At 47.0% G+C, this 16505-nt stretch overlaps 1 protein-coding gene across 1 annotated transcript in view; it reads left to right on the top strand.

Annotated features, from left to right (window-relative positions):
* The window catches only part of LOC120029349 (kinesin-like protein KIF20B), a 59439-nt gene that overhangs the window by 13104 nt on the left and 29830 nt on the right, over window positions 1-16505 (top strand). The window contains exons 20-28 of the mRNA XM_038974581.1: window positions 4211-4321; window positions 5089-5149; window positions 8102-8227; window positions 9615-9745; window positions 10165-10320; window positions 10607-10783; window positions 11224-11382; window positions 11996-12097; window positions 14555-14752. Of these exons, the coding sequence (XP_038830509.1) occupies window positions 4211-4321; window positions 5089-5149; window positions 8102-8227; window positions 9615-9745; window positions 10165-10320; window positions 10607-10783; window positions 11224-11382; window positions 11996-12097; window positions 14555-14752 (1221 nt within the window). The remainder of the gene's footprint in view (window positions 1-4210; window positions 4322-5088; window positions 5150-8101; window positions 8228-9614; window positions 9746-10164; window positions 10321-10606; window positions 10784-11223; window positions 11383-11995; window positions 12098-14554; window positions 14753-16505) is intronic.

Raw genomic sequence — 16505 nt, 5'->3', positions numbered from 1 at the left:
GCCTAGTGGTTAGAGTGGAGGGGCGGCAGCGTAGCCTAGTGGTTAGAGTGGAGGGGCGGCAGCGTAGCCTAGTGGTTAGAGTGTTGGACTAGTAACCGAAAGGTTGCAAGATCGAATGCCCGAGCTGACAAGGTAAAAATATATCGTTCTGCCCCCTGAACAAGGCAGTTAACCCACTGTTCCTAGACCAGTTAACCCCACTGTTCCTAGACCAGTTAACCCCACTGTTCCTAGACCAGTTAACCCCACTGTTCCTAGACCAGTTAACCCCACTGTTCCTAGACCAGTTAACCCCACTGTTCCTAGACCAGTTAAACCCACTGTTCCTAGACCAGTTAACCCACTGTTCCTAGACCAGTTAAACCCCACTGTTCCTAGACCAGTTAAACCCCACTGTTCCTAGACCAGTTAAACCCCACTGTTCCTAGACCAGTTAAACCCCACTGTTCCTAGACCAGTTAAACCCCACTGTTCCTAGACCAGTTAAACCCCACTGTTCCTAGACCAGTTAAACCCCACTGTTCCTAGACCAGTTAAACCCCACTGTTCCTAGACCAGTTAAACCCCACTGTTCCTAGACCAGTTAAACCCCACTGTTCCTAGACCAGTTAAACCCCACTGTTCCTAGACCAGTTAAACCCACTGTTCCTAGACCAGTTAAACCCACTGTTCCTAGACCAGTTAAACCCCACTGTTCCTAGACCAGTTAACCCCACTGTTCCTAGGCCAGTTAACCCCACTGTTCCTAGGCCAGTTAACCCCACTGTTCCTAGACCAGTTAACCCACTGTTCCTAGGCCGTTATTGAAAATAAGAATTTGTTATTAATTTATTTAACTAGGCAAGTCAGTTAAAAAAAAAAAAAAATGACAGTGAGCAATATACAGTATATACACACAAGTATGTGGACACCTGCTCGTCAAACATCTCATTCCAAATTCATGGGCATTAATATGGAGTTGGGCCCCCCCTTTTTGCTGCTATAACAGCCTCCACTCTTCTGGGAAAGGCTTTCCATTAGATGTTGGAACATTGCTGCTATAACAGCCTCCACTCTTCTGGGAAGGCTTTCCACTAGATGTTGGAACATTGCTGCTATAACAGCCTCCTCTCTTCTGGGAAGGCTTTCCACTAGATGTTGGAACATTGCTGCTATAACAGCCTCCACTCTTCTGGGAAGGCTTTCCACTAGATGTTGGAACATTGCTGCTATAACAGCCTCCACTCTTCTGGGAAGGCTTTCCACTAGATGCTGGAACATTGCTGCTATAACAGCCTCCACTCTTCTGGGAAGGCTTTCCACTAGATGTTGGAACATTGCTGCTATAACAGCCTCCTCTCTTCTGGGAAGGCTTTCCACTAGATGTTGGAACATTGCTGCTATAACAGCCTCCTCTCTTCTGGGAAGGCTTTCCACTAGATGTTGGAACATTGCTGCTATAACAGCCTCCACTCTTCTGGGAAGGCTTTCCACTAGATGTTGGAACATTGCTGCTATAACAGCCTCCACTCTTCTGGGAAGGCTTTCCACTAGATGTTGGAACATTGCTGCTATAACAGCCTCCTCTCTTCTGGGAAGGCTTTCCACTAGATGTTGGAACATTGCTGCTATAACAGCCTCCTCTCTTCTGGGAAGGCTTTCCACTAGATGCTGGAACATTGCTGAGAGGACTTGCTTCCTTTCAGCAACAAGAGCATTAGTGAGGTCGGGGCACTGATGTTGGGCGATTTAAGCCTGGCTCGCAGTCGGCGGTTCCAATTCATCCCAAAAGTGTTCGATGGGGTTGAGATCAGGGCTCTGCAGGCCAGTCAAGTTATTCCACATCGAACTCAACAAACCATTTCTGTATGGACCTCGCTTTGTGTTCGGGGGGCATTATCATGCTGAAACAGGAAAGGGCCTTTCCCAAACTGCTGCCATGAAGTTGGAGGCACAGAATAATCTAGAATGGTATGTTGTAGCGTTAAGATTTCCCTTCATTGGAACTAAGGGGCCCGAACCATGAAAAACAGCCACAGACCATTATTCCTCCTCCACCAAACTTTACAGTTGGCACTATGCATTCGGGCAGGTAGCGTTCTCCTGGCGTCCGCCAAACCAGAAAACTAATTTCCACTGCTCCAGAGTCCAATGGCGACGAGCTTTACACCACTCCAGCCAACGCTTGGCATTGCGCATGGTGATTTTAGGCTTGTGTGCGGCTGCTCGGCCATGGAAACCCCTTTCGTGAAGCGTCCGACAAACAGTTATTGTGCTGACGTTGCTTCTAGAGGTAGTTTGGAACTCGGTAGTGAGGGTTTGCAACCGAGGGCAGACTTTTTTTAAACGTGCTACGCGCTTCAGCACTCGGTGGTTCCGTTTCTGTGAGCTTGTGTGGCCTACCACTTCTTGGCTGAGCCGTTGTTGCTCCTAGACGTTTTCACTTCACAATAACAGCACTTTTTTAAAGTTGTTAGGTTCTAATTCTGAGTAAAACACTCAATGGACATTTTATGAAAGCTTAACCAAGTTTAATTCTGCCCAGAGGATCAATACAGCTGCATTAGACAAACACATTATCACACAAGGACTGATATTTAACCGTTCCTCATAGGCTGAGTCTCCTCCGACACATCTGAACAAACATCGTTCTTTATTGCTAGGCAGGACACTAGTGATACGGGCCATAAACTTTTGTTTCTCCCTTAAGGTGACCTGACCTCAACCCCCTCCTCTCCATCACTAATCCATGGCTCTCTCCCTTTATCAATGCCTGCCCTGAGCTCAACCCCCCCCCTCCATCACTAATCCATTGCTCTCTCCCCTTATCAATGCCTGACCTGACCTCAACGTCCCGTCCCCCCCCATCACTAATCCATGGCTCTCTCCCCTTATCAATGCCTGCCCTGACCTCAACCCCCCCCTCATCACTAATCCATGGCTCTCTCCCCTTATCAATGCCTGACCTGACCTCAACGTCCCGTCCCCCCCCATCACTAATCCATGGCTCTCTCCCCTTATCAATGTCTGCCCTGACCTCAACCCCCCCCCCCCCCCCACCATCACTAATCCATGGCTCTCTCCCCTTATCAATGCCTGCCCTGACCTCAACCCCCCCCCTCCATCACTAATCCATTGCTCTCTCCCCTTATCAATGCCTGACCTGACCTCAAACCCCCCCTCCCTCCATCACTAATCCATGGCTCTCTCCCCTTATCAATGTCTGCCCTGACCTCACCCCCCCCCCCCCCCCCCCACCAGCACTAATCCATGGCTCTCTCCCCTTATCAATGTCTGCCCTGACCTCAACCCCCCCCCCCCCCCCCCCCATCACTAATCCATGGCTCTCTCCCTTTATCAATGTCTGCCCTGACCTCAACCCCCCCCTCCCTCCAGCACTAATCCATGGCTCTCTCCCCTTATCTATGTCTGCCCTGACCTCACCCCCCCCCCCCCTCCATCACTAATCCATGGCTCTCTCCCCTTATCTATGTCTGCCCTGACCTCACCCCCCCCCCCTCCATCACTAATCCATGGCTCTCTCCCCTTATCTATGTCTGCCCTGACCTCACCCCCCCCCCCCCCCTCCATCACTAATCCATGGCTCTCTCCCCTTATCAATGCTTGCCGCATGTAATCACTTCCCTGCACTCAACACATTCCAAGCTTAATTGCACACACTTTATACCTTCCTCCTATAACCATTAACTTCTGGTGTAGACCCTCCACTATATACCTTCCTCCTATAACCCTTAACTTCTGGCGTCGGCCTGCTAAACCTCTGCCCCCCCCTCCCTCAGTGACATGAATAAGTACATGTTCTATTCTCAGAACCCAACACAGTTGACCGGGGAAGCTCTAGCAGGGCAGAAATTCTGACGAACTGACTTGTTGGAAAGGTAGCATCCTATGACGTTGCTGCGTTTTAAAAGTCACTGAGATCTTTAGCATGGGCGATTCTACTGCCGATGTTTTGTCTATGGAGATTGCACGGCTGTGTGCTTGATTTTTATACACCTGTCAGCAATGGATGCGGCTGAAATGGCTAAATCCACTCATTTGAACGGGTGTCCACATACTTTTGTAATGTAGTTGGTGAATAATTCTACACACAATCACTATTAATAACATATTAAAAACTAGTAATACAATATGAATAACACATTTAAACACTTAATAACGTATTAAAGACTTGATAACATGTGTGCCCTTTTTGTGATCCTTACCCAAGATCATCTTGGAGAAATCTCTCAAACAAAAACTGCAGGACTTGGAGAAAGTGATGAAACGGCAGCAGGCAGACTTGGCCAACAAAGACCGGACCATACACCAACTGAAAACTGTATGTTGTGTACTCTCTGGGTTATTGTCATTCTAACAAAGACCGGACCATACACCAACTGAAAACTGTATGTTGTGTACTCTCTGGGTTATTGTCATTCTAACAAAGACCGGACCATACACCAACTGAAAACTGTATGTTGTGTACTCTCTGGGTTATTGTCATTCTAACAAAGACCGGACCATACACCAACTGAAAACTGTATGTTGTGTACTCTCTGGGTTATTGTCATTCTAACAAAGACCGGACCATACACCAACTGAGAACTGTATGTTGTGTACTCTCTGGGTTATTGTCATTCTAACAAAGACCGGACCATACACCAACTGAAAACTGTATGTTGTGTACTCTCTGGGTTATTGTCATTCTAACAAAGACCGGACCATACACCAACTGAAAACTGTATGTTGTGTACTCTCTGGGTTATTGTCATTCTAACAAAGACCGGACCATACACCAACTGAGAACTGTATGTTGTGTACTCTCTGGGTTATTGTCATTCTAACAAAGACCGGACCATACACCAACTGAAAACTGTATGTTGTGTACTCTCTGGGTTATTGTCATTCTAACAAAGACCGTACCATACACCAACTGAAAACTGTATGTTGTGTACTCTCTGGGTTATTGTCATTCTAACAAAGACCGGACCATACACCAACTGAAAACTGTATGTTGTGTACTCTCTGGGTTATTGTCATTCTAACAAAGAGAAATATATATATATATATATGCCCTTGTTGTTGACCGGCTCTTCCTCTATCCAGGAACATTCCGCTGACTCGAAGTCTGAGGAGAACCTAAAGCTCTATCAGAACACCTGCAAAGGTACATGGCTCAGTACTGTTCTACTGTGTGTGTCTGTCTTCCATACATAGTCTGTGTTTTGAAATCTGTCTTCCCCGACTACTTAGTAAAAGTGTGTACTAATCATCCTATAGACTCTTTTAGAACACACTGTTCTAAAAATGGTTGCAGTTTTTAGCAGCAAATATCGACATATGAGACTCACGCATACTGAGAATGCAGTGTTAATCGCGCATGCTGAGAACGCATCATCTAATGCAGTGTTTCCCAACTCCAGTACTCCCATACACCACACATTTTATTGCGCATGCTGAGAATGCAGTGTTACTCGCGCATGCTGAGAATGCAGTGTTACTCGCGCATGCTGAGAATGCAGTGTTACTCGCGCATGCTGAGAATGCAGTGTTACTCGCGCATGCCGAGAATGCAGTGTTACTCGCGCATGCCGAGAATGCAGTGTTACTCGCGCATGCCGAGAATGCAGTGTTACTCGCGCATGCCGAGAATGCAGTGTTACTCGCGCATGCCGAGAATGCAGTGTTACTCGCGCATGCTGAGAATGCAGTGTTACTCGCGCATGCCGAGAATGCAGTGTTACTCGCGCATGCCGAGAATGCAGTGTTACTCGCGCATGCCGAGAATGCAGTGTTACTCGCGCATGCCGAGAATGCAGTGTTACTCGCGCATGCCGAGAATGCAGTGTTACTCGCGCATGCCGAGAATGCAGTGTTACTCGCGCATGCCGAGAATGCAGTGTTACTCGCGCATGCCGAGAATGCAGTGTTACTCGCGCATGCCGAGAATGCAGTGTTACTCGCGCATGCCGAGAATGCATCATCTAATGCAGTGTTTCCCAACTCCAGTCCTCCAGTACTCCCATACACCACACATTTTATTGTATCCCCCAGACAAACTCACCTGATTCAACTCATTGAGGGCTTGATGATGAGTTGACAAGTTAAATCAGGTGTGTTTATCTGGGGCTACGACGACAATGTCTACTATTGGGGAGGACTGGAGTTGGAAACACTGATCTAATGCGCATTTGTGTGTTTTCCTGTCGTTGTTTTGGGACAGCCGTTCCCCTCATCTGATTTATTAGACACACGTGGGTCTGAAAAGGTGCTCTCCAATAGTATGCAGAGAATTATATTACTGTAGATGAAAGACAAAATGAGTTTGACATCCTGGCATTTTTAAAGCATTACTTTAAAACTTCTTATGGCTGCAATCCCGTTAACGGGATGATATGACAACAGCCAGTGAAAGTGCAGGGCGCCAAATTCAAACAGAAATCTCATAATTAAAATTCCTCAAACATACATGTATCTTATACCATTGTAAAGGTAATCTTGTTGTTAATCCCACCAAAGTGTCCGATTTCAAATAGGCTTTACAGCGAAAACACCACAAATGATTATGTTAGGTCACCGCAAAAACACAGCCATTTTTCCAGCCAAAGACAGGAGTCACAAAAAGCAGAAATAGAGAAAATTAATCACTAACCTTTGATGATCTTCATCAGATGACACTCATAGGACTTCATGTTACACAATACATATGTTTTGTTCGATAAAGTTCATATTTATATCCAAAAACCTCAGTTTACATTGGCGCCATGTTCAGAAATGCCTCAAATATCTGGAGAAATTGCAGAGAGCCACGTCAAATAACATAAATCCTCATCATAAACTTTGATGAAAGATACATGTTTTGCATAGAATTAAAGATACACTTGTTCTTAATGCAACCGCTGTGTCAGATTTCAAAAAGCTTTACGGCAAAAGCACAATATTCAATAATCTGAGAACAGCGTTCAGCCACAAAAGGAAGCCATACAGTTACCCGCCAAATTGTGCAGTCAACAAAACTCATAAATAGTATTATAAATCTTTACTTACCTTTGTTGATCTTCGTCGGAATGCACTCGCAGGACTCCCACTTCCACAAGAAATATTCGGTGATGTCCATAATTTATGTCCAAATAGCTATTTTTGTTAGCGTGTTTGGTAAACAAATCCAAAGTCAGGAAGCGCGTTCACTAAAAGCAGACGAAATGTCAAAAAGTTCCGTAACAGTCAGTAGAAACATGTCAAACGATTTATTGAATCAATCTTTAGGATGTTTTTAACATAAATCTTCAATAACGTTCCAACCGGAGAATTCCATTGACTTCAGATGTGCGATGGAACAGAGCTCCCTCTCATGTGAACGCACATGGTCAGAGCATGGTCAGAGCATGGTCAGAGCATGGTCAGAGCATGGTCAGAGCATGGTCAGAGCATGGTCAGAGCATGGTCAGAGCATGGTCAGAGCATGGTCAGAGCATGGTAGACCTGACTCATTCCTGTCTCCTTCGGCCCCACTTCACAGTAGATGCATCAGACAAGGTTTTACAGACTGTTGACATCTAGTGGAAGCCGTAGGAAGTGCAAACTGATCCATATCCCACTGTGTATTCAATAGGGGCTGGGTTAAAAATCGACCAACCTCAGATTTCCCACTTCCTGTTAGGATTTCTTCTCAGGTTTTTGCCTGCCATATGAGTTCTGTTATACTCACAGACATCATTCAAACAGTTTTAGAAACTTCAGAGTGTTTTCTATCCAATACTAATAATAATATGCATATATTAGCAACTGGGACTGGGGAGCAGGCAGTTTACTCTGGGCACCTTTCATCCAAGCTACTCAATACTGCCCCTGCAGCCATAAGAAGGTTTAAGTTTCAAAATTGCACCTACTAGAAAACGTACTATTTCCACATACCCAAAATGGCTACTATTTAGAGTACAAGTATTGGAACACGGTCATAGTGTTGACGACACACGGTAGTTCAGGTATTGTGACACAGCCGTGGTGTTTGACAGTACATACGGTAGTCTATTCTCATATGCTGTTGGTAGTCTATTCTCATATGCTCTTCTCTGTGTGTCTCTGTTCTGTATTCATGGGGTTCATTGTGCTTCTTCAGACCTTCAGGCTAAGGAGCGTTTGATTGAGGACATGCGTCTGGCTCTGATTGAGCAGGAGGACACCCAGACCCAACAGGAGCAGGTGCTGGATGCTAAACTGGAAGAGATTGACGCCCTCACAGACGGTGGGATTATCAAATCACTATTTAAAGTGTATTTAAACACGTGTCAATACACTTAACAAAAAAATATATATATATATTAAAAATGAATAATAACAAAATAATTTTTTAAATATAGCTGCAAACACAAGCAGCAATGAACGGGGTTCACAGGATGACAGAAAGGACACAAGATCAGAATTTATGTGTAATCGGTGAAAGCATGATCATATTAATAACAAATGTAATGACTAAATGCAAAATCTGGACTGAGAAGCTGATTGTAGCTGATTTTGAGAACTAACGTTACATTATGCAAAGAATACGTTGTTAGTCGTTTCCTTGTTTTTTTTTAGATATCAATACTAAATTCAGTGTAGTTCATTTCGAGCGATGTCCGTGATGACAATGACACGTTTTCAAATTGATAGGGCACCGTGGAGTGGATTTATAGTGGTTTAATGTGGACACTTAAAATCAGATTTTTATTTATCAAAAACTCAGCCATCTTTTGACCAATCCCATAGCATTTCTCTGTACCATGGGCCTACATTCCACATTTGGTGTCTGAAGATTTTAAGTATTTTCTAGCATATTAGCTAATATGCATCTACTTGTATTGTGTGGCAATCTTTGAATGCATCAGTTATTTTCTCAAACTCTTTAGGGAGTATTGTTAGGAGTGAATTTAACTTTTTTTTTTTTTATCCATGAGAAGATTTTTTCAATAAATTTTTTAGCATCAGAGTTACCTAGTCAAATAAGTGAATTGATAATAGTTTGTATATAGTTAGTTAATAATTGTTAATAGTTTCTTAAGATATCAATGGTAAACTTCACATGATTCATCGTGTTAATGTCTTTGATGACCCTGAACAGTTTCATAGGCCATTGTTGAGTGGTACAAAGGATTTAAATGGACACGTAAAATCAGATTTCCTGATTTTTTTTTTTTTTTTTTTATCAGTAACTCCGGCATCTCTTAACCAATCCCTTAGCTTTTCTCAAACTAAGTTAAGAGATGTACAATGAGCCAACATACCAAGATGGAGGAAAACATATCCTGGTGAACCTTATGGGCCCTTGAGACACATTTGTTCAGCATGAGGATAGACGTCGACCTAAAAAGTTTCAAGTCTCTAGGTCAAAGTATAAGCGTTTAAGTGAGACCCCCTTATAACAGCACCACCTACTGGCCAATCAGTGCCATTATTTTGACCAAATTACTCATAGCCTCTAGTTTCTTTTGTCAAATATAGAAAAATATATATAATCTAAGAATAACAATAGATTACAGGTTGGCTGTGAACCCCTAAACAAGACTGTGAGATGTGGTATTCCATTCAGATTACAGCTCTTTATATTTGGTGACAGTACTCAAGTTTTTTGTTGTTTTGTTTGTTATTTTCAGAGGTGGAGAAAGTGAAAGGACTGTTAAGATACCAGGACAATAGAAAAGACACTGCGGCCCTGAGAGACGGCCAATCGGACGAAGCCAAATTAGCCAAACAGGAAGCCATTCAGGCTCAAGTGACCTTGAAGGTGGACGTCTAAATATTTAGTTGATAATACATATTTTGTCCCGTCTTTTTTAGATTGGATTAATCCCTGTTTGTACGTGTTTTTCCCAAGTAATCATATGAGTTAGAGAGCTGGGATGATAAAACCACAAATAGACCTTGATGTCTGAACAGACCTCTTATCGAGGACATGTTACCGATATCGATAATTACGATAAATAGTCTATAGCCTTCTAAATGTGACGTTTGACGTGAAATCAGTCTACTGGTATGCGTGGTTGGTACTGGGACAATTGCTAGCTACAACGTTCAAACTAGAAGTATGAGTTTTTAAGGGTCGTATAAAAAGTAATTGAGGGGGCACATTCCTGTTAGAAATCTATTTATCATTATTGCGTATTTTTTGTCTACATTGCTCATCTCGTGTGTGTGTGTTTCTAGCTGTGTACTGAGAAGCACCAGGCTGACAGGAGGAAGTGGCTTGAGGAGAAGATGGTTCTGATCCGGCAGGCCAAGGAGGCCGAGGACAAGAGGAACCAGGAGATGAGGAAGTTCGCAGACGGCCGTGAGCGACACGCCAAACAGCAAACCCAAGTGGTAATAGAACTTCCTGTAGAAATGATCCATTTAGAACCTCTCCTCCGGGGACCCCCCCCCCAGCCGTTCCGTTTATTTTAACTATTCCACAACCATCACATTCACACCTGATTCAACTTGTCAACTAATCATCAAGCACTTAAACTGGTGAATCAAGTGGGCTACAACAAAATGGTGAAACGTGTAGGGGTCCCTGAGGAGAGGTTTGAAAACCCCTGCCCTTGAGTACAGCCACAAAACAGACAGCGCCTACTAAGAAAAACCCCTCTGTCTGTGACCCCTGTAGGAAGATCTCGTGGCCCAGCTCGCTGAGAAGGAGCAGGACCTAGTGAAGTGGAGGAAGGAGAGGGACTCCCTGGTGACAGCTCTGGAGGTTCAGCTAACCAAACTCGTCTCCAGCATCGCAGACAAGGATGCACAGATAGCCAGTCTCCGCTGCAACGCCACCTCTCAGCCAGCAGAGGTCAGTGCAAACACACACACGATGGGACTGTTAGGTTGGTTGGGGCTGTCGGAGAATGTTCTCATTTGGGATTGTACATATTAGCACTGTTAAGGTTTGCTGCAGGCTTGTTGGTCATTTTCCATTTTTAACTTTGCATACAGAAGAAGTGATTTGAAGTTTGCACTGTTTTGAAAAATAGCGGGCACTTATTTTATGCACATTAAGTGTGGAAAATGCTCTTTACAAAGGTAATGTTACTGTAGGTTAATTTATTATCTATAATTTTGAAATGGAATTGTTTCAAGCTCTGAATGGGGCACAGTTCACTTTCCATTATGTTTTGTGGTACCTTAACAGCACGAAAATGAACACAACTTTGGACCGTGAGGATGGATGGGAGTTATTGGTCCATTATATCCTAATGGGTGGTTGTGTTGGTGTTCTTCGTCCTTCCTCAGAGGCACCGTGGCCAGGTGGAGGTAGAGGAGCTGCAGAGCCTTCTGTCTGAGAGAAACGCTGAGATCCTCAACCTGAAGGAACAACTGAAAGCTGTATCCAAAGCCGGCGGCAATGTCTCATCCGCGCCTCCCACAAAGCCCAGAGAGACCGCCACTCTGGTGAGAGAGCAGTCTCCTTTATGACAAATCCAAGTTTATTGGTCACGTGTACAGGATACAGGGTGTAAACGGTACAGTGAAATGCTTTACTTGCGAGCAACTCAACAGCACAGTACACATTATCATAAATATAACTTTATTCGATTTCCCATCTATATTTTGTAAGTTGGTCTTGTTGATACAATGGATGTTGTCCATGGCTCTCTCTCTCTTTCTCTCTCTCTTTCTCTCTCTCTCTCTGTCTCTCTCTCTGTCTCTCTCTCTCTCTCTCTCTCTCTGTCTCTCTCTTTCTTTCTCTGTCTGTCTCTCTCTTTCTTTCTCTGTCTGTCTCTTTCTTTCTCTGTCTGTCTCTTTCTTTCTCTGTCTGTCTCTTTCTTTCTCTGTCTGTCTCTTTCTTTCTCTGTCTGTCTCTTTCTTTCTCTGTCTGTCTCTTTCTTTGTCTGTCTGTCTCTTTCTTTGTCTGTCTGTCTCTTTCTTTGTCTGTCTGTCTCTTTCTGTCTCTGTCTCTCGCTCTCGCTCTCTCTCTCGCTCTCTCTCGCTCTCGCTCTCGCTCTCGCTCTCTCTCGCTCTCGCTCTCTCTCTCTCTCTCGCTCTGTCTCGCTCTCTCTCTTAGACTAAAGCAGAGGAGTGCCCTCCCAAAGTCAGTGAGAGAACTCTCCATGACGACAACAGTCAACTAGTACATGAAGTGAAGACTGAGAAGAGGACCAGTCAGGTAATCAATTGTTGCTCCTGTAGGTTAACCCAACTGACTAGGGGCTCCTGTAGGTTAACCCAACTGACTAGGGGCTCCTGTAGGTTAACCCAACTGACTAGGGGCTCCTGTAGGTTAACCCAACTGACTAGGGGCTCCTGTAGGTTAACCCAACTGACTAGGGGCTCCTGTAGGTTAACCCGACTGACTAGGGGCTCTGCTGTAGGTTAACCCGACTGACTAGGGGCTCTGCTGTAGGTTAACCCGACTGACTAGGGGCTCTGCTGTAGGTTAACCCGACTGACTAGGGGCTCTGCTGTAGGTTAACCCGACTGACTAGGGGCTCTGCTGTAGGTTAACCCGACTGACTAGGGGCTCTGCTGTAGGTTAACCCGACTGACTAGGGGCTCTGCTGTAGGTTAACCCGACTGACTAGGGGCTCTGCTGTAGGTTAACCCGACTGACTAGGGGCTCTGCTGTAGGTTAACCCGACTGACTAGGGGCTCTGCTGTAGGTTAACCCGACTGACTAGGGGCTCTGCTGTAGGTTAACCCGACTGACTAGGGGCTCTGCTGTAGGTTAACCCGACTGACTAGGGGCTCTGCTGTAGGTTAACCCGACTGACTAGGGGCTCTGCTGTAGGTTAACCCGACTGACTAGGGGCTCTGCTGTAGGTTAACCCGACTGACTAGGGGCTCTGCTGTAGGTTAACCCGACTGACTAGGGGCTCTGCTGTAGGTTAACCCGACTGACTAGGGGCTCTGCTGTAGGTTAACCCGACCTGACTAGGGGCTCTGCTGTAGGTTAACCCGACCGACTAGGGGCTCTGCTGTAGGTTAACCCGACCGACTAGGGGCTCTGCTGTAGGTTAACCCGACCGACTAGGGGCTCTGCTGTAGGTTAACCCGACCGACTAGGGGCTCTGCTGTAGGTTAACCCGACCGACTAGGGGCTCTGCTGTAGGTTAACCCGACCGACTAGGGGCTCTGCTGTAGGTTAACCCGACCGACTAGGGGCTCTGCTGTAGGTTAACCCGACCGACTAGGGGCTCTGCTGTAGGTTAACCCGACCGACTAGGGGCTCTGCTGTAGGTTAACCCGACCGACTAGGGGCTCTGCTGTAGGTTAACCCGACCGACTAGGGCTCTGCTGTAGGTTAACCCGACCGACTAGGGGCTCTGCTGTAGGTTAACCCGACCGACTAGGGGCTCTGCTGTAGGTTAACCCGACCGACTAGGGGCTCTGCTGTAGGTTAACCCGACCGACTAGGGGCTCTGCTGTAGGTTAACCCGACCGACTAGGGGCTCTGCTGTAGGTTAACCCGACCGACTAGGGGCTCTGCTGTAGGTTAACCCGACCGACTAGGGGCTCTGCTGTAGGTTAACCCGACCGACTAGGGGCTCTGCTGTAGGTTAACCCGACCGACTAGGGGCTCTGCTGTAGGTTAACCCGACCGACTAGGGGCTCTGCTGTAGGTTAACCCGACCGACTAGGGGCTCTGCTGTAGGTTAACCCGACCGACTAGGGGCTCTGCTGTAGGTTAACCCGACCGACTAGGGGCTCTGCTGTAGGTTAACCCGACCGACTAGGGGCTCTGCTGTAGGTTAACCCGACCGACTAGGGGCTCTGCTGTAGGTTAACCCGACCGACTAGGGGCTCTGCTGTAGGTTAACCCGACCGACTAGGGGCTCTGCTGTAGGTTAACCCGACCGACTAGGGGCTCTGCTGTAGGTTAACCCGACCGACTAGGGGCTCTGCTGTAGGTTAACCCGACCGACTAGGGGCTCTGCTGTAGGTTAACCCGACCGACTAGGGGCTCTGCTGTAGGTTAACCCGACCGACTAGGGGCTCTGCTGTAGGTTAACCCGACCGACTAGGGGCTCTGCTGTAGGTTAACCCGACCGACTAGGGGCTCTGCTGTAGGTTAACCCGACCGACTAGGGGCTCTGCTGTAGGTTAACCCGACCGACTAGGGGCTCTGCTGTAGGTTAACCCGACCGACTAGGGGCTCTGCTGTAGGTTAACCCGACCGACTAGGGGCTCTGCTGTAGGTTAACCCGACCGACTAGGGGCTCTGCTGTAGGTTAACCCGACCGACTAGGGGCTCTGCTGTAGGTTAACCCGACCGACTAGGGGCTCTGCTGTAGGTTAACCCGACCGACTAGGGGCTCTGCTGTAGGTTAACCCGACCGACTAGGGGCTCTGCTGTAGGTTAACCCGACCGACTAGGGGCTCTGCTGTAGGTTAACCCGACCGACTAGGGGCTCTGCTGTAGGTTAACCCGACCGACTAGGGGCTCTGCTGTAGGATTAACCCGACCGACTAGGGGCTCTGCTGTAGGTTAACCCGACCGACTAGGGGCTCTGCTGTAGGTTAACCCGACCGACTAGGGGCTCTGCTGTAGGTTAACCCGACTGACTAGGGGCTCTGCTGTAGGTTAACTCACCCTCACTGTCATACTGTGTACCCTTGTCTTTAGGGGTCTGGGGGCTACCCGTCGGTGCTAGACTCCTCAGAGATCATAACGGAGGGGGGCAGGACCAGCCGCTTCCCCAAGCCGGAGCTGGAGATCTCCTTCAGCCCGCTGCAGCCCAACAGGATGGCCCTGAAACGCCAGGGAGAGGCCGTGGTCAACGTCAAAATCACCCGCAAGAGGAAGAGCTCTGAGATTGACAAGGTAGACGGTGTTAAAGGGATAGTTCCCCCCCACCCCCAAATTACCGAATTTTTAGTTTCCTTTACCCAGTAAGAGCTGTTTGGATATGAGCATGCTATCGCTCCCGTGACTTGAATGGGATTTGTGCCACAAATGCTAAAACATTAGCATTTGCAAACCGTGCCAAGGTAACTAAACCAAAGCATGGGTTGCTGCCACACCTTGTCCATACACTGCTTACAGGGTAAGCAAACCAATGTCATTTAGGTGAACTTTCCCTTTTTCTTTTAAACTTGCAGCGAGGGATTGTATGTTCACTCTGAGGTACAACTGTGTGGTCCTCCTGCCACTGCACGCCTGTAGCTTGGTGGAACACTCCACTGAGATGCAGACCCGGTCCATCTTACCATTCAGGTGGTGTCTTTCTCCTGTCAGTCATCTTAAAGACATGCTCTGGAACTTATGGCGACTAAAACGTGTTGTGTTTTAAACCTCCTCCTTTTGGGCTGGATGTGTCAATGTGTTGTCCATAGATGCATAATCTATGAGTAGAATTACTGTTTTACCTCAATTAGCCATCAAATCCCTAGTTTGACACAGACTGTTTTTCTGGAAGCTATGCTGCGGCCTCCCCCCCCCCCCCCCCCCCCCCACGTGGGCCGGCCCCCTAGCAGTCAGAGTTCTAGCCAATGAGCTTCAACCCCCTCGCCATTTTGAGTGACTGCTAGCAAGATGCAGAGAAAGAGAGTGAGAGACCAATGACGTGGTGCACATATCTTCACATGGTTTTAATTGCGTCCGATAAGCCGTTTTTATGAAGTGTTTTTAATAATTAGGTTCTACTGAAGAGAAAGTCGTTCAACATATTAATAGTTTATTGCCCCCGTCTTACGTTATGCATTGAAAATGAAAAAGCTTGTGTTTCCATTTGGGGAAGTAAAGGTTGGAATTTTCCCCATTTACATGTGGTGTGATCTAACACCAAGCACGGTTACGGTCACACGGTTGTGTGACTACAATGAGTTGATGTAGTGTGTATGGGTCTCTGCTGCAGTGACGTAGGAGTGAGTGAAGGCTATGGGGCAGTATGGGTCTCTGCTGCAGTGACGTGTGAGTGAAGGCTATGGGGCAGTATGGGTCTCTGCTGCAGTGACGTAGGAGTGAGTGAAGGCTATGGGGCAGTATGGGTCTCTGCTGCAGTGACGTGTGAGTGAAGGCTATGGGGCAGTATGGGTCTCTGCTGCAGTGACGTAGGAGTGAGTGAAGGCTATGGGGCAGTATGGGTCTCTGCTGCAGTGACGTAGGAGTGAGTGAAGGCTATGGGGGCAGTATGGGTCTCTGCTGCAGTGACGTAGGAGTGAGTGAAGGCTATGGGGCAGTATGGGTCTCTGCTGCAGTGACGTTGGAGTGAGTGAAGGCTATGGGGCAGTATGGGTCTCTGCTGCAGTGACGTAGGAGTGAGTGAAGGCTATGGGGGCAGTATGGGTCTCTGCTGCAGTGACGTAGGAGTGAGTGAAGGCTATGGGGGCAGTATGGGTCTCTGCTGCAGTGACGTTGGAGTGAGTGAAGGCTATGGGGCAGTATGGGTCTCTGCTGCAGTGACGTAGGAGTGAGTGAAGGCTATGGGGGCAGTATGGGTCTCTGCTGCAGTGACGTTGGAGTGAGTGAATGCTATGGGGGCAGTATGGGTCTCTGCTGCAGTAACGTTGGAGTGAGTGAAGGCTATGGGGCAGTATGGGTCTCTGCTGCAGTGACGTAGGAGTGAGTGAAGGCT

This window comes from Salvelinus namaycush, chromosome 35, assembly GCF_016432855.1.
Source record: "Salvelinus namaycush isolate Seneca chromosome 35, SaNama_1.0, whole genome shotgun sequence".
NCBI lineage: Eukaryota > Metazoa > Chordata > Actinopteri > Salmoniformes > Salmonidae > Salvelinus > Salvelinus namaycush.
Note: the sequence above shows the minus strand (reverse complement) of the source record. Positions and strands in the feature narration are given on the sequence as shown.